The sequence below is a fragment of the Lepidochelys kempii genome, chromosome 1 (genome assembly GCF_965140285.1).
Source record: "Lepidochelys kempii isolate rLepKem1 chromosome 1, rLepKem1.hap1, whole genome shotgun sequence".
NCBI lineage: Eukaryota > Metazoa > Chordata > Testudines > Cheloniidae > Lepidochelys > Lepidochelys kempii.
In genome coordinates this window covers 97,870,879-97,897,043 of record NC_136380.1, presented here as the reverse complement: position 1 = coordinate 97,897,043, position 26,165 = coordinate 97,870,879, and the positions used below count along the sequence as shown (strand labels likewise).

Below are 26,165 nucleotides of genomic sequence, written 5' to 3'. Positions count from 1 at the left end.
TCCTCGATCATCCCCCTTTCTTACTGAAAGCCTGGATGTTTACAGCCCCAGCCAGGTGGTGCCCTGCCTCTTAATTGGTCAACCTTAATTGCACCTGTTCTAGCACAAGGGAGCTGAAACGACTTCATTTCAAAGGACCAGTCATTCTGTACTTCAAAGTAACATCCAGACTTGATGTTTAAAGCTCGTTGTTACAAATCCCTGTCAGCCTGCTTTAGTGCAGGTCCAGTGAAAGGATAAACTGAACATCAGCATTCCCATGTGTATAAAGAGTCCTGCAAGATCTGATTGCATTTGTGTCACTGGGACACATCAACGCTCTTCTGAATGTTAAACAGGACATCATCATCTCCAAAAGTCTATGCTCAATCTGTGCTAACCCCTGATTCCCAGCTGATCTTGTTCTTGGCTTGACAGCCATCTCTTTAAGCAGTGACTGTGATATTTGATTCTAAGAGGCTATAGCAAGAGTTATTGCATAATCTAATGACCTCTATTATCAGATTGTTTTTGCAACAGCCTTAATCCCCCCAAAAAACATCCTCATATTGGGCAAGTTGGAATCCACAGCACTGTGAAGTTTTGGTGACATCAGCAATGAAATCTGTGACCTATACCATAGCACATGATGCACATCCTATCTCAGTTACCAACGAACCTTATCGTAACAGTAGTGTTAGCACAGCTGGTGTCAGTGCTTGTTCTACCTGCACTGACTCTTCTACCACCCATGTTGATTCAGCTACCTGCAGACTCTTTTGGGAATCAGGAGGAAAAGTGCTGAAGATGAGCACAGAGAGGAACTCTACTTAAATTCTGAGGAAATTGACAACTCTTCAGCAACTATGTCCATATGAGAAGAGGACAAGAGTAATGACTTCCCTGGAGGATACAAACTTTCTGGAACTGAAGACTAAAGTTTCCGACTTGACTCTGATTCACGAACAAAAAATCAAACTCAATAAAAATAGAGCTAAGGTTGAAAATAAGTTTTAATGAATTTCAGCTAATACGCCAGAACAATATTATTTCCTTTACAAAAATTCTGCACCTTTAAAAGCCCAAACCTGGGCATGTTTAGAAATTAACAGCTATCAATTCAGCCTCTTTCCTACTAGACATACCCCATCATCACACACTCATTACAACTGACTTAAACTGCTCATGCAAACTTAACTTTGTACCTTAAAATTTACAAAAAATATGCAAAAGCCAAAATAACTAGTTACTGAATTTAGTATCTAGTCAGTTTATACTTAGAAATACTTAAAAATAATTTTAAGTATTGCTCTTACATCAAGATGAACACAGCTCTGTAAGCAGTATGTAGTCCTTCAGTTTAGCTCTCCCTCAGCATTCCCTGGACTTTTTTTTTTTATAATCCTCATTTAATGAGCTTCTAGTTAACACTATCTTTGTTTGACTGAAAGAGTTTCTGGAATCAATACTGTTTATATATATATTTATAATTTCCCTAACACTTTTCTTTCTTACCCAAAAGTAGTAAATGGCTCCATTTCTCAACAAGGCCAACAAAACTAAATAAATTTGGGGGTTTAGTTTAGCTATAGTTATACAAAGACAAACAAAAAGCAACCGAACAAATAAAAACAGCTCCCCCAAACAGAAGAATTTAAAAAAAACAAACAAACCAAATACGAACAAATAAAAAATACCCATCTGGAATTAACTGACAAGGATAATTTAAAGGAAGGGCCAGTTAAACATCAATACAACAGCATATAACTTGAAAATAATAAATAAACTCTTTTGCATGAATAAAAGTTAGGCAACTTTCTAAACATCACCATTACAGTGCATTTAAATTGTCAGGCAACTTCTTGAGCTACAGTGCATCCATCTAGCAGCAGGGAAGATATGATCTCATGCTGTGCATAACTGAATGATTCACTTCTCAGATAATGGAATTCAATAGAAAATGTAATGAGGGGAAATGACTAAAACATATTAAAGGTTGAAAACCATATGATGATTAAATGTAGTCAAAATGGTATCCAGCTGTATGAGTCTGTACTAAGGACTGCTGTATGTGAATGATTCAAAATACCTGTTAAATACAACACATCTGCAAGTGCAGTAATTTGCCAATTATATGACTAAATGTTCTTATTTTAGTATTGTTCATATCAAACCCCATTTAATGGCCTTAAAAGGCATAGGTATCCCTTCCACTATGCTGGACTTGATTAGACAGCTGCATAATGAAACCACTGCCCGTGTACTTCTGGGGAATCGGGTGTCTGCACCCTTTAAATCAGTATCTGGTGTCAGGCAGGCCTGCGTCTTGGTCCCTCTACTCTTTTTTGTTGGGCAATGGACTCCATGCATTCCGTCAGGTCCACAGGCATTAAGATTGGTGCTCTCTCGCTCTGAGGCTTTGACTATGTTGATGACATTGCTCTTTTGGTACAGAGCCCCGACAGGTTTCACAAGGCACTCCAGCAAATGGAGGAGGAGTTAGCTAAGATTGGCCTCCATGTTTCATGGTCAGAGCCAAAGTTGCAAAATCTAGGACCAGGTCCGTCAGTGACTCCAATCTCTTTGAATAATCAAACTATAGAAGCAGTCTCCAACTTTTGCTATTTGGGTTCTATGCTCACCATTTCCTCCTACTCTCACACGGAGGTTCTCCATTGGATTGGCATCACAGCATCTTCCAGGAGTCATTTACAATGAATATGGAATCAACATCATCTCAGCATAGCAACCAAGTTCAGGATCTATTCAAGCTGTATGCTCCCCATACTGTTGTACAGCTGCAAAACCTGGACACTGCGCTGCTCAGACTGGGCAAACTGGAGGCTTTCCACACAAAACACCAACGTTGTATATTGGGCATAATGTAGAATCACTTCATTTGAAATGCAGATGTTTATGGTCACTCCAGTCTACATGCTACCGGGGCCCTTGTCCCAGACGGCACCTTATGCATTTTGGACATGTCGTGGGAACATCACAAGATGTTCCAGTGAACGCTGTTCTCCAGGTGGCTTGTAACATCCATGAAAAAATTCCACCAACCGAGAAGTGGAGGTGGCCGAGAGGTGAACCTATTACATGGGTTCATCAAGTCTGTTCTGCTGTTGGACTCTCGGGCTGCAGGCCCTTGTGGCCGTGCAGGAACAGATCAAATGATGAACGATCTCTATGGCCGACCGTTCGGGTAAGTGTTGAAGAAGAAACCCCAGTTTTGGAAGCTTAAAGAATCTCTGCATCAGAGTAGGAATGCCTTTGAAAGCAGTAATGTTGGTGCCAGATGGATGCTCCCTTGCAGAGCCAAATGTCTGATATGAAGTTACATAATGAGCCTCAGGTCTGATGCTACCTAGTTCTTTTCCTATTGAAGTAGCAGAGGACTAGGAAATCCTTTAGACTCATGTTTCCATACCTTGTGACTGTTACCTCTACTTTTAATTCTTGCTTTTTGTAGTTCTATTTAGTAGATTTTGTACCTCTTGGACTGGCCAGTTGCAGTTTATTGTCGTTAACTCTGGTCTATTTGTAGATCCAAGCATGTGGGACTCAGCACTGTGCCTTCAGTAATGGTAAGATTTCCACTATGGGTGACCGTACCTGCTACCCTCAGTACGTCTCACCAAATGCCTGCTCCATCTTGCTTGGCTTTCCCCCAGAGCTCTGGGAGGACTGTGAGAGCTGCTGCAAGACTTTCCTGATACAGGAATCTTTTCACCCTTCAAACTGTTGCCAACTCATCATAGTTCCTTAGTTCCAATCACATCGGTGACCCATCCATCATCCACAGGCATCGCAAAAAGCTGGAATACTCTGTATCAACGCCTAAGGTGAGAACAGGTCCTGTATCTGTTCTGTGAGGTGCTGCTGTATGGCCTTGATTACCATTTGGGATGTACCTTCTGCTTTTCCTTTGGAGCTAATTAAGACTGCCCTCTGAAACTCTGCTTTCATCAGCATGCAGTACTTACTCAGAGCCACTAGTTCACAGATGATTGTTCTAGAAGTTGGTCTTGTTGCCATTGTTGATGGAGTCCGAGTTTTTCCCTAGAGACTCTTGGGTCTGAGATCCACCCTTTGTGCTTGGGTCTTCATTCTCCAAGCCTGTGGATTGGGCCCTGGCTCCCATTTTAGAAGATGCTGCAGTTTCTGGAAGACCAGGTTATCCAGCTTGGGCCTCTTGAACTCCTTTGAATATGACTAATGGCCAGCCATCTTGTCCTTATAGACTCAACAGCCATTTGTCTGGTAAGCTGTCAGGGTTCCTTCCCCACTCTGAACTCTGGGGTACAGATGTGGGGACCCGCATGAAAGACTCCCTAAGCTTATTCTTACTAGCTTAGGTTAAAACTTCCCCAAGGCACAGATTCCCTTCTTGCCTTGGGATCGCTGCCACCACCAAGTGATTTAACAAACAATCAGGGAAAGGACCACTTGGAGTCCTATTCCCCCAAAATATTCCCCCAAGCCTATACACCCCCTTTTCTGGGGAGGCTTGAGAATAATATCCTAACCAATTGGTTACAAAATGATCAAAGACCCAAACCCCTGGAAAATCAGTCAGGTTCTTAAAAAGAAGGATTTTTATTTAAAGAGAAAAAGGTAAAAGAATCACCTCTGTAAACTTAGGCTGGTAGCTAACCTTACAGAGTAGGAGAAAATTCAAAGAGCACAAAGGTCCATCCCCCCCGAGCCTTAGTTTCAAAGTTACAACAAAACAGGGATAAACCTCCCTCTAGCAAAGGGAAAATTCACTAGCTGAGAAAACAAAGGTAAACTAATATGCCTTGCCTGGCTGTTACTTACAAGTTTGAAATATGAGAGACTTGTTCAGGAAGATTTGGAGAACATGGATTGATGTCTGGTCCCTCTTAGTCCCAAGAGCAAACAGCCACAGAAAACAAAGAACCCAAAACAAACCCCCCCCCCCCCAGATTTGAAAGTATCTTTTGTCCCCATTGGTTTCTTTGGTCAGGTGCCAACCAGGTTCCTTGAGCTTCTTAACTCCTTACAGGTAAGGAGGAATTTAGGCGACCCCTATGGTTATGACATAGGCATATGTCAATCAGTCTACTGAGGAAAAGTCTCCTATTAAAAGCTATGGAGAAACATGGACCTTCTTCCTCCTTTTTCCCCCCTTGAAAGACCCATATGTTCTGTCATAAATATAAAGGGAAGGATAACCACCTTTCTGTATACAGTGCTATAAAATCCCTCCTGGCCAGAGGCAAAGTCCTTTTACCTGTAAAGAGTTAAGAAGCTCAGGTAACCTGGCTGGCACCTAACCCAAAATGACCAATAAGGGGACAAGATACTTTCAAATCTGGAGGAGGGGGAAAAGGCTTTTGTCTGATTGTGTGATACCTTTGCTGGGAACAGATCAAGGATGCAAGCCCTCCAACTCCTGTAAAGTTAGTAAGTAATCTAGCTAGAAAATGCGTTAGGTTTTCTGTGTTTTGGCTTGTGAAATTCGCTATGCTGGAGGAAATGTGTATTCCTGTTTTTGTGTCTTTTTGTAACTTAAGGTTTTGCCTAGAGGGATTCTCTGTGTTTTGAATCTGACTGCCTGTAAGATTATCTTCCATTCTTATCTTACAGAGTTGTTCTCTTATCTTTTTTTGTTCTTCTAATTAAGTTCTGTTTTTTTAAGAATCTGGGATGTGGATAAATTGGAGAGAGTCCAGCGAAGGGCAACAAAAATGATTAGGGGTCTAGAACACATGACTTATGAGGAGAGGCTGAGGGAGCTGGGATTGTTTAGTCTGCAGAAGAGAAGAATGAGGGGGGATTTGATAGCTGCTTTCAACTACCTGAAAGGGGGTTCCAAAGAGGATGGCTCTAGACTGTTCTCAATGGTAGCAGATGACAGAACGAGGAGTAATGGTCTCAAGTTGCAGTGGGGGAGGTTTAGATTGGATATTAGGAAAAGCTTTTTCACTAGGAGGGTGGTGAAACACTGGAATGCGTTACCTAGAGAGGTGGTAGAATCTCCTTCCTTAAAGGTTTTTAAGGTCAGGCTTGACAAAAGCCCTGGCTGGGATGATTTAACTGGGAATTGGTCCTGCTTCGAGCAGGGGGTTGGACTAGATGACCTTCTGGGGTCCCTTCCAACCCTGATATTCTATGATTCTTTTCCTGTTGTTTGTCTAAGTCACTTGGTGGTGGCAGCATAGTGTTCAAGGACAAGGCGAAATTTGTGCCTTGGGAAAGTTTTTAGCCTAAGCTGGTAAAAATAAGCTTAGGTGGTTTTTCATGAGGGTCCGCACATCTGTACCCTAGAGTTCAGAGTGGGGAGGGAACCCTGACATGTTCATTGATACGATCAGTGATAACTTCTTGTCCAACTTTCTGTTCTTATTTGGATGATGCCTGCCTGGTACCTCCTGAAGATGGTAACTGAAGATTCTTTGTGTCTGAAGAAGGTTTAGGAACAACCTGTGTGTCATCCATCTTCTTTCTTTCCTCATGTTAGTGTTTGTTCTTCTGCTACTTCACTTCAGGAGTACAGCAATTTTCATGACCTTCTCAGGTGGATACCAAGGCCAGAAAGGACCATTATGATCATCTAGTCTGATGTATAACACGGGCCATAGAACTTCCCCAAGATAATTCCTAGATTTCTTTTTTTTTTAAAGAAAAAAACATCCAAATCTTGATTTAAAAACTGGCCCCTGATGGAAAATCCTGAGTTCTTGTGGTCCAGGAGAATATCCACTTTCTATCAGATACTGTAGAATTATGAAGAAAAAAAGAAGAGCAGTCATCCCAGTCAGCAACGAGTACCTACTCCATTGGTTTTATGGTATTTAATGATAATATGAAATATATGAGTAATTGAAAGCTTATTTTTGAGCACAGTCAGTAGAAATCTGCTAATATTTTTTTAGCAAGGGATCATGAAACTCCAGCCCATTTGATATCATACATATTCTCACTGACCAGCTTGGGAAGGCCCAGGGATTTATGTTTTCATGAAATAATTTGCATGAAGGAGACAGTAGATGCCTGTGATAGGGTAGCTACTGCCTCTTGGGGAGGTAGAGTACCTATGCTGATCGGAGAACTCCTCCCATCGGTGTAGGTAGCACTTCATTGAAGTACTACAGTGGTGCAGCTGTAGCATCTCAAGTGTAAACAGGCCCTTAGAGAGACCTCTGAGGGAACTGGGAACAGAGCTTAGAGGGCAGCCTTCAGAGGAATCCAGAATACTTTTTGTTCATTTGGGACTTTTCATTATGATCCTTTTTGTAAGAGTTTTTGTAATAAAGAAGCCCTAAGAAGGGTAGTATTGAATTAACAGTCAAGAGTGCCTAAAATAATTGTCTTCCTCAGAAGGCTAACTGAGGCAGCACATGTAGCTCTATCGTAATTCAGCAGAGATGGCTCACTATGAAAGTGCCCCACTGAAAAACAAAGCAATGTTTCTAAACAAAGCTGTCCCCATTGCTTAATATCAGCATGGGAGGAAACTGCAGACACATCATAACCCCATGATTTCGGGGAATCCTCCAAGAGTTTTGCAGCAGTTGATAATTTTCAAGTTCTATCTCTGTTGTGAAGATACAGTTACCACAATGTAAACAATAACAGCAGCCAAAAAAGGAGTTCAGCATCCTCCAGTCTATTTACCCAAGGGCACATATGTGTCCAAGCATTTAAATGCTAATATTGCTATACCCAAGCAGTTTATAATTTAATATTTTATAAATGAACAAAGAAATTAAATGTGAAAATCTGTGCAATGCAGTATTAAGTCTGTATGGTTAAAATCACAAAGACAGGAAATGTAAATTTTTCAATAATCTTAACTCAGATATATTGTGTATATTTATAGCATATGTTTCTAAAACAATTTTTCTGGTTAAGGGACATTGCCTTGCATAGGTTTACAAGGAGTCCCTCTGCACTGGGGTAAACTCAGGCATAGCACAGTTTAATTTTATCCTGTCTCAGGGAGTAGCTCATCAGAGTGCCTCCAGGAGATGCCATTTCCTGTCTCTACTGTACACCGGTCGGTGGAGGGGTTAGTTAACTCAAGAAACAAGTGGAGTTGGGAGAAGGATTGAGTGTCTCCTACTCAGGGCTTCTGTTAAATGCTGACAGTCCAGCTCTTCACTTTGCATTTCCTGAGTCTGTAGTTGTAACTATGCTGTCTCAAAAGGACCCTGCCATCTTGAAACTAGTCAATATAACTGAAATGAGGTAACTTGGTTAGCTAACTTTGGTTAAGTTGACTTGCTTCTGAGCCCCGTCTGCACATTTTCAGAATAAATTTTGACCAAATTTTCCTACTTTTTACTTCCTTATTGCAGTATGAAAGTGTCACACAAATGGAGTAACTTGCATAGAAAAGGCTTGTAATTGGTTTTCTATTAGAATGCAGACATACCTCTTATGCACCAGCAACAGAGAGCAGCTTTTCTCCCTTTACATGCCTGATTTGGTTCTCTTGGCTCCTCTGGTGGGGACTGAGACATATCTCAGAGACCCCTGCTGACCCTCATGCTCTCCTGGTCTGGTCCTGAATTTTTGTGAGTGGAGATTGTCATCTTGGGGGTAAGACTCTTTTTTTTTTTTTGTCCTTGTTGATTTTCCTGTCCCTGTCTTGTTGCCAGCAACTGTAGAAAGGCTGGGGAATAGGACATCTGTCCCCTTTTTCAGAGCCCAATACCTTGCTTGTCCTGAGAAAAGGCTGAGGGGCATGCCTTCTCTTATTTGTACCCTCCCTTCCAGCCTAGTAGCAGGCAGATTCTTCTCATTCATAGTTAGAAAGCATGTGTGGTAGCCCCCACTCAGCTGCTACTATCCTTTCTGGTTGCTAAACTTGTCTCTTTTTGCAGTTCAGTATGGAGTTATCTTCTCCCTTTGTAATTTAGGCCCATGCGGGTGAGTTGCATTGCCTTCACTGGAATCATGTGTCCAACAGGAGGAATGTAAGGGAGCCCTCCAGCTGTATGTAGAAGTCTGACAGTAATAGAGGAGCTCACTGTCTCCCCTTTTCAGAATGTCATTGCTACCCTACTCCATGCCTAGTTTTGGAAATGAAGAAATGTTCTCTGCCCACTGGTTCCTCTTGCTCCGTTTCCATATAATTTTCCTGGGGGGGGGGAGGAGAGAACGATCTACATCATGCAAAACTCAGAGCAGCTGCTCTGCTGCTGCTGTTAATACCCTCTTGTAGAGCTAGGGATGTCTGTCTGAGCTCCCTCCAGAGCAACACAGGAGTGTGATGTCCTGTGTAGTTCATGAGAAAGGAAGTGCAACTGATTATTAACAGCAGCAACTGCATAGCAAGTGCTGTCAAGTGCATAAAGGAAACAAATTGGGGGGAAAATATAGAAAAATAGTTTTCCTGTAACTTTTTACAGTTTTAGTGGTTTCACCTGTTACTTGTAATATTAGAAGGTAACAATTCTTTTTAAAGGAGTGTTTTTTTAAGTTTGACCTTGTCTCTTAAATGTTGCAAAACAGTGTTTTGCATTTCATAATAGAGGCTAACATCAGAAGAAGCTGCCCTTCAGTGTTTATATGCTATTCCTGGGTGGTGATTCAGTAGTATGCAACAAAGGTGGGGTTTTGTTTGCCTTTGCTGGTTTGGGGAGAAAACGGTATGAATAGTTTTTGAAGAATTAAGTGCCACTTTTCTATATTGCTAAGAAGTATCAGTTTTCTAACAGGAAACATTAAGAATATAGTATGTGTATATTATAAAACCAGTGTAAGCCACATTTTATGGTTTCTATAGCTTTTTCATTTGTAATAAGTATTCACAATGTGTAAAATTGTGTTTATAACAGGATATTGTCTATTTTTTCTGCCAAAATTCTAGTTAAAGAATTTTTTTTTAATGATGGAGATTGGATTTTCCATATGTTCCACAAAATTTTCAGGTATTATAGTAGGATTTACTTTAAGTTCTAAAAATGTTTTTGTTTTATTGTTGACATTCATCTTAGAAAACTAGCAATTTTTCCGCTTTCCTTTTCAAGCATTTCCATGAAATACTCGGAATTCAGCCTGGAGAGGCACATTTATTTCTAAATGGTCTTCCTATTGACCTGGATTTTCATGATCCATTTAGGTAAGAATTTCATGATTAAATTTATAAGCTCTACAGTTTGTAGAATTAACAGTTTTTTTGTGTTCACAATATTAGATAATATCCTGTGTTCCATACTTTGAGGTGTGTCAAATTTATAACTCCAGTATTGCAACTCAGATTCTTGTAGAGTATATATGAAATACTGGTGTACAGTGACATGGCTTTGTATGTGAACATTGTATTGTGATGTATGATCTTTTTTCTCTTGGAAGATCTTGTTTACAGTTGGGACACTTGCTATTTAAACTGAAAGTAGTGAATGGAAGGAATACTGTCTGCATATATAAAACAGGTGGAGAAAGCGTTGGGTTTTTTTAAGATAAATTACGTGCATTCTCCTTTTCATAATTTTTAGAAAGTTAAGGTAGTCTTCTAGGAGTGACATTTTGTATCACATTAAGCTTCATTACAGAGACAAGGTGGGTGAGGTAATAAATTTTATTGGACCACTTATTATTTATTAAGCTTCATTGACAGAAGCATTGTGAGGCTTATTTTTATTTTATTTTGTATGATTGAACATTTTTTGGATGTCTGAAATAAGCCTTTTTGAACATCACAAATACTATTTTTTTTCTAGTTGGCATAGTTCTTCTCTGAGTGGTTGGTTGCACACATGTATTGCACTCTGGTGCATGTGCCAATGCACCCCATCCAGTGCACTGGAGCTGGAGAGTAGCACACCCCTCCGCCCCATCGTTGTGGCTATACAAGGGAAGTGCCGCCCTTCCCTCTCTCAGTTCCCACCACCTGTGGCCTGAGTTATATCTTCCTTTGGGGATTTTTCTCAGGTATTTTTCTTCGGCATAGTCAGCGAGTTTAGCTCTCTACTTTATCTGTAAGTAGCTATAGTAGGTAGTACCCAATAGTTAGGTTTCTTTTTCACTTCATTTTATTTAAAGTTATTTTAATAGTTAGTTTTTGGTGCTTGGCACCAGTGGCATACAGCACTTGCTATACTTTTTAAGCATTGTGCATCATGTGAGGTGTCTGTTCCAAATAGTGACCCCCTCCTCCCCATGCTGCCTTGTGTGTCTTTATGAGGGACATAGAAAGGAGAGGTGCAGTGTCTGTCATTATTTCAAGAAAAGAATGAAGGTCTTCAGAAATCTGCTCCTCATACATCTCATAGAGCTGGCCGTAAGGCCTACCTCAGACCCAGGGCCCTCAGTTGTATGCCCTGCTGCCTGCCCGCAGATGCTTTGGACAGAAGCCTGGATTTAGTTTCTTCTCCACAGAGAAAGAGGGGTCAGTCTTCTTTTGCAGGGCCTCCACTGAATCAGGATCCATAAGATAGACTACAGCCACAGAAGGGTTCCTCTTGTTCTTCACAAAAGGACTTGGAACATCATCAGGACTCTTCAGGTATTCAGGGTAGAGGTGGGCCATCAATCTGTCTCCCTGGTACTGCAGCAGGGAAATACCAGTACTGTGCTGTCAATTCTGGTACCAATGGATTCTGTTTCGGCATCAACTTTGTTAGTACTGACAACAGCAAACGCTTATGAGGCAGCTAAGGAATTTGCTCTGCCTTCCATCTCAACCTCTCCTGTGGTACAGGAGTCCACCACGGTGGCTTCGCTGTCCTGGGCCTGTCTGGCTTCTCAGTTCTGGTGCAGAGACTGTTAGCAGTGCCAGTATCAGTACCAGTTCACTAATGTGGCACAGATATGGCCCCAGTACCATCTTCAGCACCAGCACACACAATGTCCGCACTAGTATGGCCTTCGACCTCAGTACTGATCGTTCTCTCTGGCTCGTTGTTTGTGGCCTCGCTACTGGAATGTTCGTCGTAGTGTGTACTGATTACAGTTTATACCCTGACACTGTCTACAAGGTCTTTCCACAGCTACATTATCAACATCAGTACTATAGAGGATCAATTTATGATGCCATACCTTCAGTGTCTTGGGATGCATTTGTGATACCATCCCTAACTCGGTATCGATGTTGGCGTCTTCACAATGGGCTACAAATAAGTCAGGTTAGCTAGTGGCCCCATCACGTTTGGCAACCCCCAATACCAACTGACTACTTTGACAGCTCGTCGCAGTTGGGTTCAGGGTCTTCCAGAACTTCCCCATCCCCTCTTTAGGCACAATCAGTCTAGTAAGTCGTCTGGGTTCTCCTAGCAGGAGATTATGTATACTGGCAGTGGGACCAATCATATAGCAGAGATAGATTGTAGCGGCCTGGTACTTATTGGCTGCCTATGCCATATGCTCTCCCCCGGTGGCTGTTTTAGAACTGCTGGGGTGTTTCCCAAGCTCCAAGGTTTTGATCACTGGTTCAGTCAAGGGGAAGGTTGCCAGAGTATTTGGCAAAGCAGTTTCCAGAGCCACCTAGATTGGAAGCACACAGAGAAACTATTCCCCATGAGCAGCCAGTGCTGCAGGAGGAACCAGTTGTACCACAGGAGGATCCATCGACTACTGTTAACCAGACTTCCTCACCTGTCGACTCAATGATCCCACACTATTCTCCGGTTCCAGAGGATTTTAAGTCTTATAAGGGCCTTCTGAGGAGACTGACTGAGGCTTTAGGCATTCAATCTGAGCTTGTGCAAGAGAGCACTCACAAGCTTTTGGACATTTTTCCAGGTGGCTGCCCGAGGAGGGTAGCCCTCCCAATTAATGAGGCTCATCTAGAACTGGCAAAGACCTTATGGCACATACCAGCCTACTTAGCTTCTATAGCTAATCACACAGATAACAGTATTGTGGCCCATTGCAAGACTTCAGGTGTTCTTATTCCTATCCTGCCTCAAACTCCCTGCTAGTTGTGGCTCTCTGTGGTGGGGCAGTGCCCCACCCCCAGGCAAGATAGGTTTACAGCAGGCCAGAGCGGCTGCGCAAGGCGGCAGGAAATCAGGGAGGGCCTGTTAGAGATCCAATCAGGGCTGAACAAGAGGCAGCCAATCGGGGCCACGCTAGGCCCTAAATAAAGGCTGTCCAGGAGAGAAGCAGTCAGTCTCTCCCAGGCCTTCAGAGGGTAAAGGTCTGTTTCCTGTGTGAGGAGACTAGCACCAGGGACAGTGCAGTAGTGGGCAGGCGAGGGGAGCAGAAGGGAACTCCAGCCTGGTACCTGCCAGGCTGCAGGCCCTGAGAAAAAGGGCCTAGCCAGTGCAAAGGGGCCGGAGGGGAAACAACCCAGGGAGAGAGACAGACAAAGGGAGAGAAGGAGGGCAAGCAGTAAGGCTGCCGCCAAAGGGTCCCTGGGTTGGGACCCAGAGTAGAGGGCGGGCCTGGGTCCCCGCCTTGCACTTATGCCCAGCTGTTAGACTTGGCCATAGCGGACTGCACTCAGCCTCTGACAGAAGGGGTTAGACTTTGGGGGTGTGGTTGGCCACATTGGCTGGGGCTAAGCAGAAGGATTGCTGTTAACTCCCCGCCCCCCTCCACCCCCCCGGACAGGAGTGAGCATGGACTAGGGGGCACTGCCGGAGGGCAGCGTCCTGAAGAGGACGCCGCGAGAGAAGGGAGCAACGCGGGTCCAGATGCCAACAGAGGGCGAAAGACGGACGGGACATCACCAATGGAGGGCGCTCCACATGGATTGAGGTAATTCCCAGACATGCCACTGGGAGGTGCTGCGGTGGTGAGTCCCAACCCCGTCACACTCCCAGTGAGATATCGCATCAGGGAAGATTTAAATAAACTTTCAAAGAAAAAGAGCCAAAGAGACTTCCATTTATTTGGAAGAAAAAAATATTCCAACTCCTCTCTGCAGATGCAGATAGCAAACCAGCAGGCACTGTTAGCTAAATGTGACTTTGTAAACTGCGACACAGCGTCAAGAAGGAATATAAGGCTTTCCTGGTAAAAGATTGTATGGTAGCCAAAACATCGCTCCAGTCTCACAGTTACAAAACTCGGGCATAGCCTTGGACCTCCAGCAAACCATGAAGGACATCTGATTTGTTGGTCAGTTTTTATTTTTGTACACAACTGATGAAACTACATTCATTGAAAGACTCTTGTACTACACTTCATTCACTGGGATTCTATGCAGACCCCTGCAGCTATAGTATCAAAATAAATACTATAGAGGATCTTTATACCCACCAACACAGTGTAATTTTTCAAGAAGAAAGCACAAATCACAGAGAAGGATCTGCTCAACACTGCCAGCTTGTTCTCAGTCAGCTGTGGGTAAGCAGCCCATGTGAGTTCTCCTTCAAGGACAGCAATAAATCACTGGTGATCTTCCTGCTCACCACCCCACATCCCCATTTGAGGACAGAGTATCCCATTTCCTCAGTGCTTAGGAAGCCATAATGTCAGCAAAATGGGTCCTAAGCACTATGAGGTTGGGATATTGTATCCAGCACCTTTCCACCCTCCTTTCCCTTCCATCTATCCCGTCCCTTTTCATGGACCCATTTCATGAGTCAGAATGGCTCCTTCAAGAAGTTTGGACTTTGCTCAGTGTAGAGGCCATAGAAGAAGTTCCTCTTCAACATGGTAGAAAGAGGTTTTACTCATGATACTTTCTTGATCCCCAAGTCCAACGGGGGTGTGAGACCCCATAATGGACCTTCGAAATCTCAACACGATGATCAAGTGTATAAGATTTCATCAGGTTTCCCTAGCATCGGTCGTTCCTTCCCTAGATCACAATGACTGATTTGTGGTCTTCAATTTGCAGATACCTATTTCTACATGGCAGTACAGACAAGTCACAGGAGGTTTCAGAGATTTGTAGTAGCAGGCCAACAGTATCAGTACACAGTCTTTCCCTTTGGCCTGTGCTTGGTCCCACCAGTATTAATCAACTGCATGGTGGTGGTGGCGGCCTACTTGAGGAGAAAGGGAGTATAAGTAGTCCCATATCTGCATGATTGGTTAGTGTGATACAGATCCAAACATCAGGTTCTTCACCGAGTCTAGTTTATCATCTATCTCTTAGATTGTCTGGGATTCATGCTGCACAAAGAAAAATCCACAGTAGTCCCAACACAGAAAATCGAGTTCACTGAGTCTATGAACATGATGTTTTTTCTCCCTCAGGACAGATTTTAGATCATTTACCAATTCTCTCTCTCTCTCTCTCTCTCTCTCTAATCATACCCTACTTCCGTGGTCCAAGTATGTTTAAGGTTACTAGGCCACATGGCCTCATGTAGTTAAGTGACCCAATGTGCCCAACTGCACCTGTTCATCATTCAAGGGTGGATGAAGTCAGTCAGTTGACCAAACAGACACCCCTCAGACAAGTTGGTTCGGATTCCTCCTGTGGTCCTAAGTTCCCTAAAATGGTGGATGGATCAGAACAACATATCTGGAGATGTACCTTTTTTATCACCTCCTTCCTTCCAAGATAATCATTACCAATGTCTCTCTGATAGGGTAAGACCCTCACCTAGTGGGTTGTGACCTCCAAGCATTATGTACAGGGCATGAATTGACTTTTTGCATTGTTGTTCTCATTTATATGAAGACACTGAACTTCAAAAAGGCAGACTTCAACCATCTAAGAGAAATAGTAGGCAAGGTCCCACAGAGACGCCAATTAGGAGGAAGAGGAGTGGAAGGGGACTGGCAGTTCCTAAAAGATGTAATATTAGATGCTCAACATCATGCTGTTCCAATGCAGTAGAAAGATAAGAAGAGCCACAGGATGCCCATTTGACTGCACAGTGAGGTTTTCAGCTATCTAAAAACCAAAGAGGATACATAAAGGAAATTGAAGGAGGGGCATATCACCAAGGAAGCATACATGAGAATAGCACAAGCATGTAGGGACAAAATCAGGAAAGGCAAGGCAAGGAATTAGTTACAACTGGCTGAAATGTAAGAGACAAGAAGGGGTTTTACAAATATCTCAGACAAAGAAGAAAGATCAGGGATGGTGTGGGTCTGCTGCTCAATGGAGAAGGTGAGCTAGTAATGGAAGATAAGCAGATGGAGCTGCTCAATGCCTGCTTTGTGTCAGTCTTCACAGAAAAAAATAACATGTAACCAGATGACTAATGAAGTTATCACAGACAATAAAGAAGAAGGGATGACTTGCATGCTATCAGAATAAGTAAAGAATGAGTCAAAGATACTCTGACTAATTTGAATGAATTCAAGTCAGCAAGGCCTGATGCTGTTCACTCCAGGGTGCTGAAGGGATTAGCTGAAGAAATCTCGGAGCCACTGGCAATAATATTTGCAAACTCATGGGTGACAGGAGAGGTCCCAGAAGACTGGTGAAGGGCTAATGTAGTGCCCATCTTTTTAAAAGGGGGAAAAGGAGGAACCAGGGAACTATAGACCAGTCAACCTGGCCTCTATACCTGGGAAGCTACTAGAACAATGAATAAAGCACTCAGTTTGCAAACACCTGAAGGATGAAGTGGTGATCACTAGCAGCTAGCATGGATTTACTAAACACAAATCATGCCAAAACCAGCTTGATTTTCTTATTTGAAAAGGTAACTGGTTTGGTGGACTGGGGGAATGTGGTAGACATAATACAGCTGGACTTTATTAAGGCTTTGACACATCCCCCATGAAATTCTCATAAGTAAGCTGGAGAAATGCAAGCTCAGCAGAACTACCATTAGGTGGATACATAATTGCTTAAAATGCATACAAAGAGAAAGACGTTGGATAGGAAGGAGATCTTAAATGAGGTTCCACAGAGATTTGTTCTGGGTCAGGTGTTCATTAACATCTTTATTAATGACTTGGATGTAGGTCTAGAGAGCATACTGATCAAATTTGCAGATGACACAAAGCTGGGGGGTTGCAAACACTTTGGAGGTTAGAGTTAACATTCAAAGATACCTTGATAAACTGGAGAACTGGACTATAAACAACAAAATGAAATTCAACAAAGACAAATGTAAGGTGCTACACTTAGGAAGAAAAACCAAATGGACAAATACAGAATGGGGGATAACTGGCTTGGAAGCAGCATTTCTGAGAGGGATCCAGGAGTTGTAGTGAATCACAACCTCAACAGGAGTCGCTTTTCTTGCAACAGCATCATATTGACAAGTGCAGTTTTGGGTTGCATTAACAGGGGCATAGCATGCAAGTCATGGGAGGTGGCAGTGCCATTTTACTCGGCACTGGTTAGGCCTCAGCTGGAGTACTGTGTCCATTTTTGGTCACCACTGCATAGAAGGGATGTAGAGAAGCTGGAAAGGATCCAGAGGCAAGTGATAAAGATGATCAAAGGATTGGAATGCAAGCCATATGAGCAAAGGCTGAAGGCATTGGGTATGTTTTGTTTGGAAAAGAGGAAATTAAGGGGGGGACATGATAGCAGTGTTCAAATACTTGAAAGGCTGCCATAAAAAAGATGGGCGGAAATTTGTTCCCTCTTGCCACAGAGGACAGGACAACAGGCAATGGGTTCAAATTACAGCATAGCAGATTTAGAGTAAATCTCAGGAAAAACTTTCTAACTGTAATAGCAGTAGTACAGTGGAACAAACTGCCTAGGGAAGTAATGGAATCTCCTTCACTGGAGATTTTCAAAAAGAGTCTGGATAGCTGTCTGTCTTGGATGGTTTAGACACAACCAATCCAGTAGTTTTCAACCTTTTTTCATTTGCAGCCCCCTAAAAAATTTCAAATGGAGATGTGGACCCCTTTGGAAATCTTAGACATAGTCCGTGGATCCCAGGGGTCTGCAGACCACAGGTTGAAAACCACTGTTCTATGGTAGCAAAAAATGTTCACGGATCTCTTAGACATAGTTTGCGGACCCACAGGTTGGAAACTTCTGTACTAGTTGACCCTGGTGGTCTTTCTAACCCTATGATTCTGTGGTTCTGTGCTTTTCTCCCTCAGATCACAGTTGGGCTTATCGGTCCAGTTATTGATTGACAATACAACCTCCATTTATTACCTAAATAGACAGGGAGGGGCATGCTCCAATCGGTTTTGTCAGAAGCCATGAATCTTTGGGATTTTTGCATCAAGGAAGGCATTGCTTCTATTGCCGCTCACTTAACTGAGTCTGAGAATCAGTTGGCTGATCTCAGCAGGAGGTTCTCTCAGAATCACAAATGGTCCCTCAAGAACATCATGCTTCCAACTCTGGGGTATTGAGTCAGTCACCAGTTTGCAATGAAAGACAAGAAATGCTGTCAGTTTTGTTGCTGAATAGATCACAGTTCAGGTTCGCTGACCAACACCTTTCTTCTGAGATGAGAACTGAGTCTCATGTATGCCTTAACCCCCTAGTCCTTGCCCCACAACTGATCCTCAAATTGAAACAAGAGCACACCAAATTAATTCTTATCGTGCCAGTTTAGTTGAGATAGTGCTGGTTCTCTGATCTTCAGGTTCTTGACTCACCCTTCAGAGTCTCCATCTCTTCTTTCAGACCTTCTGTCCCAGCAACATGAACGGGAGCTGCATCTGGAACCCAACAGTCTGCAACTCATGGCTTGGCTGTTGATTGATTAAATCAAGTTGAGAAGGACTGCTCAGTGGCAGTTCAGGAAATATTGCTTAATATGAGAAATCAGTTCACTAAATCCACTTATTTGGCTAAGTGGAAACATTTTCAGTCTGGCCCACTCTTCAGGGAATACATCCAGCAGAAGCTAAGATTCAGAACATTTTAGAGCACCTGTGCCTTCTCAAATCCTTGGGTCTTTCTCTAAGTTCCCTGAGAGTCTAATTAGCAGTGATCTCAGCTATCCAGCCATCGAGAGAGCTTTTTTTCCAACTTCATGGTCATAGATTTTTAAAAGGGATTGTCTGGCTTTTTCCTCCTGTTAAAGGTACAGTAGCACTTTGGGACCTTAACATTATATTAGCTGCATTGATGGAGTCCTCCATCTGAGTTTTTGGCCACCTATTCTTGGCCCCATCTGTGTCAGAAGATATCCATTCTCATTAGCATTACATCAGGCGGAAGAGTGGGTGAGCATCAAACTGTGAAAGCAGGACCGCAATATATGCTGTTTGAGACCACATCCTAAATTTCTGACTATGGTAGTATTGGCTTTTCGTTTGAACAGGACAATAAACGTACATGTTTTTCAGCAAAGGAACACTCAAATAGGGATGCAGAGCTTTGGTACTTTGGACGTAAGGCAAGCACTGGCATTCTAAATGGACAGGACCAAACCTTTCAGGCTGGCTTCTTGGCTCTGTTTTATATGCTGACAGAACGAGAGGTCAAGCAGCACAGACAAATGCCATATGGATTACTTCCTGACACACAACAGCATACGGAGTAGTGAACACCCTTCCTCCAAAAACACTGTTAGCCCATTCAACAGCAGCTCAAGCTTCTTCAATAATTTTCTAAGGGACCTCCCCATACTGGACATTTATAGGGCTTCTACTTGGTCCTCCAGGCTTACATTCACTCATCATTATGCCATCAGAACTGCTTCAAGATCTAATGCAAATTTGGGGGCACAATAGTGCAGTCACTATTTAAATAGACTCCTAATGGTACTGCTTGTGAGTCACCTGTGCAACTTCTCGAAGGAGAAAAACGATTGCTTACCTATATTGTAACTGTTGTTCTTCCAGATGTGGTTTCACACGTCTATTCCATGACCCACCTTCTATCCCCTCTGCATCAGAGACTTGAGTCAATGTATTCCAGTGTGAAGATACTGAGGGGAGTCGGGGTAGCGCTGCCCTTATATAGTTTCAGGAGGGACTATGATAGGTACTGCTGGAGAAAACCCTCCAGCTCCTGTGCACTGGGCATACACATAACTGACTGGATCACATCTCGAACAATAGTTACAATACAAGTAAGTAACTGTTCTTTATTGTGAGTAGTACCTTACGTGAAAAAAAAATCAGTCTTCATGTTTGAGTTCCTCCATATTTTTTAAACTAACAAAATCATCCAAAGCACAGATGGTGATGGGGGACTTCAGCTACTCAGACATCTTTTGGGAAGATAGCACAGCAAGGCACAGATTATCCAACAAGTTCTTGGAATGTATTGGAGGCAATTTTTTAATTCAGAATGTGGAGAAAGCTACTAGGGGAGAGGCTATTCTAGATTTGATTTTGAGAAATAGGGAGGAACTGGTTGAGAATTTGAAAGTGGAAGGCAGCCTGGGTGAAAGTGATCATGAAGTTATAGAGTTCATGATTCTAAGAAATGGTAGGAGGGAGAACAGCAAAATAAAGACAATGGATTTCAAGAAGGCAGACTTTAGCAAACTCAAGGAGTTGATAGGTAAGATCCCATGGGAAGCCAGTCTAAGGGGAAAAACAATTGAAGACAGTTGGCAGTTTTTCAAAGCGACATTATTAAGGGGACAAGAGCAAATTTTTCCACTGCTTAGGAAAGATAGGAAGTATGAGAAGAGACCACCCTGGCTTAATCAGGAGATCTTCAATGATCTAAAAATAAAAAAGAGTCTTACAAAAAGTGGAAACTAGGTCAAATTACAAAGGATGAATAAACAACTAATAAACAACTAACACAAGTATGTAGGGACAAAATTAGAAAGGCCAAGGCACAAAACACGATCAAACTAGCTAGAGCCATAAAGGATAGCAAAAAACATTCTACAAATACATTAGAAGCAAGAGGAAGACCAAGGACAGAGTAGGCCCATTACTCAATGAGGGGTGGAAAATAAAAACAGAAAATGTGGAAATGGCAGAGGTGGTTAATGACTTCGTTGTTTCGGTTTTCACCAAGACTGGTGGTGGTGTTTGGATGTCTAACGTAGTGAATACCAGCGAAAATGAGGCAGGATCAGAAGAGGCTAAAATAGGGAAAGAAGAAGTTAAAAATTACTTAGACAAGTTAGATGTCTTCAAGTCACCAGGGCCTGATGAAATGCATCCTAGAATACCCAAGGAGCTGACTGAGGAGATACCTGAGCCATTAGCGATTATCTTTGAAAAGTCATGGAAGACTGGGGAGATTTCAGAAGACTGGAAAAGGGCAAATATAGCACCAATCTGTAAAAAGGGAAGTAAGGACAACCCGGGGAATTACGGACCAGTCAGCTTAACTTCTGTTCCTGGAAAGATAATGAAGCAAATAATTAAGCAATCAATTTGCAAACATCTAGAAGGTATTACTAAGGTGATAAGTGACAGTTAGCATGAATTAGTCAAAAATAAATAGTGTCAAACCAACCTGATAGCTTTCTTAGACAGGGAAACAAGCCTTGTGGGTAGGGGGGAAATGGTAGATGTGGTATATCTTGACTTTAATAAAGCTTTTGATACTGTCTCGCATGACCTCATAAACAAACTAGGGAAATGCAACCTAGATGGAGCTACTATAAAGTGGGTGAAAAACTGGTTGGAAAACCATTCCCAGAGCATAGTTATCAGTGGTTCACAGTCATGCTGGAAGGACATAACAAGAGGCGTCCCACAGGGATCAGTTCTGGGTCCGGTTCTGTTCAATATCTTCATCAATGGTTTAGATAATGGAATAGAGTACACTTACAAAGTTTGCGGACGGTACCAAACTGGGAGGGGTTGCAAGTGCTTTGGAGGATAGGATTTTAATTCAAAATGATCTGGACAAACTGGAGAAATGGTCTGAAGTAAATAGGATAAAATTCAATAAGGACAAATGCGAAGTACTCCACTTAGGAAGGAAGTCAGTTGCACACATACAAAATGGGAAATGACTGCCTAGGAAGGAGTACTGTGGAACGGGATCTGGGTGTCATAATCGACCACAAGCTATATATGAATCAGCAATGTAACCCTGTTCCAAAAAAAGCGAACATCATTCTGGGGTGTACTAGCAGAAGTTTTGTAAGCAAGACATGAGAAGTAATTCTTCCGCTCTACTCTGCGGTGATTAGGCCTCAGCTGAAGTATTGTGTCCAGTTCTAGGTGCCACATTTCGGGAAGGATGTGGACAAGTTGGAGAGAATCCAGAGAAGAGTGACAAAATTGATTAAACGTCTAGAAAACGTGACCTGTGAGGGAGAATTGAAAAAATTGAGTTTGTTTCCTCTGGAAAGGAGAAAACTGAGGGGGGACATAACAGTTTTCAAGTTTGTAAAAGGTTGTCACGAGGAGAAGGGAGAAAAATTGTTTTTCTTAGGCTCTGAGGATAGGACAAGAAGCAATGGGCTTAAATTGCATCAAGGGAGGTTTAGACATTAGGAAAAACTTCCTAACCATCAGGGTGGTTAAGCACTGGAATAAATTGCCTAGGGAGGTTTTGGAATCTCCATCACTGGAGATTTTTAAGAGCAGGTTTAGACAAACACCTGTCAGGGATGGTCTAGATCAGAGGTGGGCAAGCTACAGCCCGCAGGACTGTCCTGCCCAGCCCCTGAGCTCCTGGCTGGGGAGGCGAGCTCCTGGCCGGGGAGGCTAGCCCCCGGCCCCACCCCTGCTGTTCCCCCTCCCCTGCAGCCTCAGCGCACCGTGCTACCAGCGCGGAAGGGGGCTGCACTGCGGGGGCAGGGGAGAGCAGGAAGGGAGGCTCACCTGCAGCCTCTTGGGAGCAGGTGGACAGTGCGGGTGGCAGGAATGTAGGCGGAGGACTCAGGAGGAGCACCGGGCGTCCACATAGCCTGCCGGAGAGAAGTGGCGCTTTCAAGGGGAAACCGCCACTTCTCTCCTGCTACACGGCTGCCCCTGGTCCTCCTGAGTCCTCTGCCCATGTTCGCTGGGTCTCATTCTGAAAGGGGCTTTAGAGGGGGTTTGGATCGGGGGTGCGGTCCCGGGGGGCCTATCTGGGGTGTGTGTGGATAGGGGTCGGGGCAGTCAAGGAGCAGGGGGGATTGGATAGGGGGCGGTGTCCCAGGAGGGGGCGGTTAGGGGACAAGGAGTAGGGGGAGTTGAATGGGTTGGGAGCTCTGAGGGGGTCAGTCAGGGGGCGGGAAGTGGGAGGGCGGATAGGGTTAGATTTTGGAGAGGCACAGTTTTCCCTACATGGCCCTCCATACAGTTTTGGAACCCCGATGTGGCCCTCAAGCCAAAAAGTTTGCCCACCCCTTGTCTAGATAATACTTAGTCCTGCAATGAGTGCAGGAGACTGGACTAGATGCCCTTTCGAGGTACCTACCAGTTCTATGATTCTGTGATTCTATATCTTCGTACAGGACCATCATCCACTAATTTAATTCAATATATGATCTTTTTGAAGCGGTCTTCCTTCAAGAGTCTAATGCTACAAAAAAGCTGTTGCTACTTTTTTTAGAAGTAGATTTGAAATTGATTAATCTCATACTGAAATATGAAAATCCAGAATGGCTCTTCTTTTATTTTGTCTTGGGTAATTTCTCTTTGATATTCAGAGATAGAATTTACCTCATTAATGCAAAGTACTATGTAACTTGTATATTGCACGTTAAGACTTTTTTAGTCTTATATTTATAGTCAATGAAAGGAATCAACATGGCTTTTTCAAGTGTGCCTTTGGCTTACCGGTTCAGGAATGATGGTGGACATATGATTGCTCAGGCTAGTTGTTTGTCAAGGTGCCATGGCTTTTCAGAGATTCTGCAGTGTTTTTGATTTTTTTAAAAAAAGTAGTGGTTACTTAGTTGTCCTGTATTGAGCTCCTTCAGCTTTCTTGTATTTAAAAAAGCCCTTTACCTTATGGTAACAAAAATAATTTTCTAAATCTGATCCAAGTATATAAGTGATGCTGTACTATCATCCTTAATCCAGTCAGCAAAGACTCTGTCTCTTTCAGAATACTCCTTTTGTTTATATAAAAAGATGTTTGCAAATTACATGATCACTCTAAAATCATATAATTTAGTATATAGCTTTTTTTTCAAAATAGGCCTTGTATAATTATTAAAAACATTGTATCATTATTCAATGTGATTTATGCATTTTTCCTAGTTCAATAAATGTACTGTGTGTTTACTACTTTCTTTAAAATAGAAAAACCTTAATATATTTGGGAAAAAGTTTGCTGTACCTTATTTTTCAGATAAACTGGGATTTTTGGATTTTGTGATTGACAAAGCTTTGACTTCTCCGTTTATTTCCTGTGAGAAACAGTTTGCCTTAGCCATTGCTGTGCTGCAGAAAAATGTATAAACATAGTTACAACAGTGTTTTAATGCCTTTTGAAAAGGGGTTTAAAATAATAGCTGTTTATTTTTTTAATCTAGTTTCAAGCTTTTGATTGCAGAAGGAAGGCATTTTGGAACATTTTTAATACTAAAAGTATTTAATACTAAAATACTAAATACTACACACTTTTGGAATATGTTTTCCTGTATATGTCATTATAAATAGTTATATGTATAACTTGTATTCTGTTTTAATACGAAGTATTTTGGAAACTCTTAAACTGGAAGGAAAAGTGCTTCATGGGCTTCATGACCTTGGAATCAAAGAGGAGGCCTTCAGCAAATTTATGAGATTACAGATCCATCCTGTGGATGACAGTTGTGCATTAGATATTCGTCATTCTTCGATAATAGTGAGTAACCAAATAACTACTTAGAATGTAGAATTTGCTATTTTGTATTTTTGAGTTATATGTCTTTTTCTTACATATTTTCTGTTGTCGGCAATTGCATTGGAATTACTAGTCAAAAACATTAAACATCAGTAAACAATGGAAAAAATTTCAGGGTAAGGGACGATGTCTGTCTATATAGCATAGACACGTACATGTTACCTCAGGATGGGATGCAGAGACAAAATTTCTAGGCACCGTTAATGTCTGCTTCTTCGAGCAGCTAGTTCTGGAACTCACAAGAGGAGACACAAGTCTTGATTTAGTACTAATTGGTACACAGGATCGGGTCCAAGAGGTGAACCACTTGGTAATAGAGATCATAATGTAATTAAATTTAACAACCTTCTCGGGGGAGGGGGGGGATATCAAAGAAACCCACCATAGTATCATTTAACTTCAAAAAGGGGAACTACACGAAATGAGGAGGCTAATTAAATGGAAATTAAAAAGCCAAAATAGTGAAATACCTTCAAGCTGCATCGGAACATTTTAAAAACACCATAATAGAGGCTCAAACTGTATGTTTACCCAAAAATTAAAAAACAAAAGCACAAAAACAGTAACTGGACCCCCAAAATAATGCACCCATGGCTAAACAACAGAGTGAAAGAGATGGTGAGAGACAAAAAGACATCTTTTAAAAATTGGAAGTCAAATCCTACTGAGGAAAATAGAAAGGAATATAAATTCTGGCAAGTCAAGTGTAAAAGTACTATTAGACAGGCCAAAAAAGAATTTGAAGAGCAACTACCAAAAGGTACAAAAACAAACAGCATTTTTTTTTCAGTACATCAGAAGCAGGAAGCCTGCAAAACAATCAGTGGGACCATGGGACAATGGAGATGCTAAAGGAGCACGGATAAGATAAGGCCATTCCGGAGAAGCTAAACGAATTATTTGCATCAGCCTTCACTGCAGAGGATGTGAGGAAGATTCCCACACCTGTGCTAGTCTTTTTAGTTGATAAATCTGAGGAACTGTCTCAGTTTCAGGTGTCAATAGAGGAGGTTTTGAAACAAATGGATAAATTAAACAATAATAAGTCACCCAGGATCAGATGGTATTCACTCAAGAGTTTTGAAGGAACTCAAATATGAAAATGCATAATTACTAACTGCGGTATGTCACTTATTGCTTCAATCAGCCTCTGTTCCAGATGACTGAAGGATAGCTAATTTAATGTCAATTTTAAAAAAAAAAGGTTCCAAAGGCAATCTTGGCAATTATAGCTCAGTTAGCCTATCTTCAGTAGCAGACAAATTGTTTGAAACTATTTTCTGTAAAGAACAGAACTGTCAGACATATAGATGAAATCGATTTGTTGGGGAAGAGTCAACATGGTTTTTGTAAAGGAAAATCATGCCTCACCAATCCATTAGAATTCTTTGAGGAGGGGGTCAACAGACACGTGGACAAGAGTGATCCAGTGGATATAGTGTACCCGGACTTTCAGAAAGCCTTTGACACGGTTCGTCACCAAAGGCTCTTAAGCAACGTAAGGAGTCATAGGATAAGTGGGAGGGTCCTCTCATGGATCAGTAACTGGTTAAAAGTTAGGAAACAAAGGGTAGGAATAAATGGTCCATTTTCACAGTGAAGAGGGGTAAACAGCAGGATCCCCTAAGGATTTGTACTTGTACTTGTACTGTTCAACATATTCATAAATGATCTG

At 42.2% G+C, this 26,165-nt stretch overlaps 1 protein-coding gene across 2 annotated transcripts in view; it reads left to right on the top strand.

The window, feature by feature from the left end:
* UGGT2 (UDP-glucose glycoprotein glucosyltransferase 2) overlaps positions 1 to 26,165 on the top strand; it is a 301,267-nt gene that overhangs the window by 88,827 nt on the left and 186,275 nt on the right. For both annotated transcript variants that reach the window (XM_073348024.2, XM_073348019.2), the window contains exons 11-12: positions 9,984 to 10,075; positions 24,301 to 24,451. In XM_073348024.2, coding sequence (XP_073204125.2) covers positions 9,984 to 10,075; positions 24,301 to 24,451 — 243 coding nt within the window. The remainder of the gene's footprint in view (positions 1 to 9,983; positions 10,076 to 24,300; positions 24,452 to 26,165) is intronic.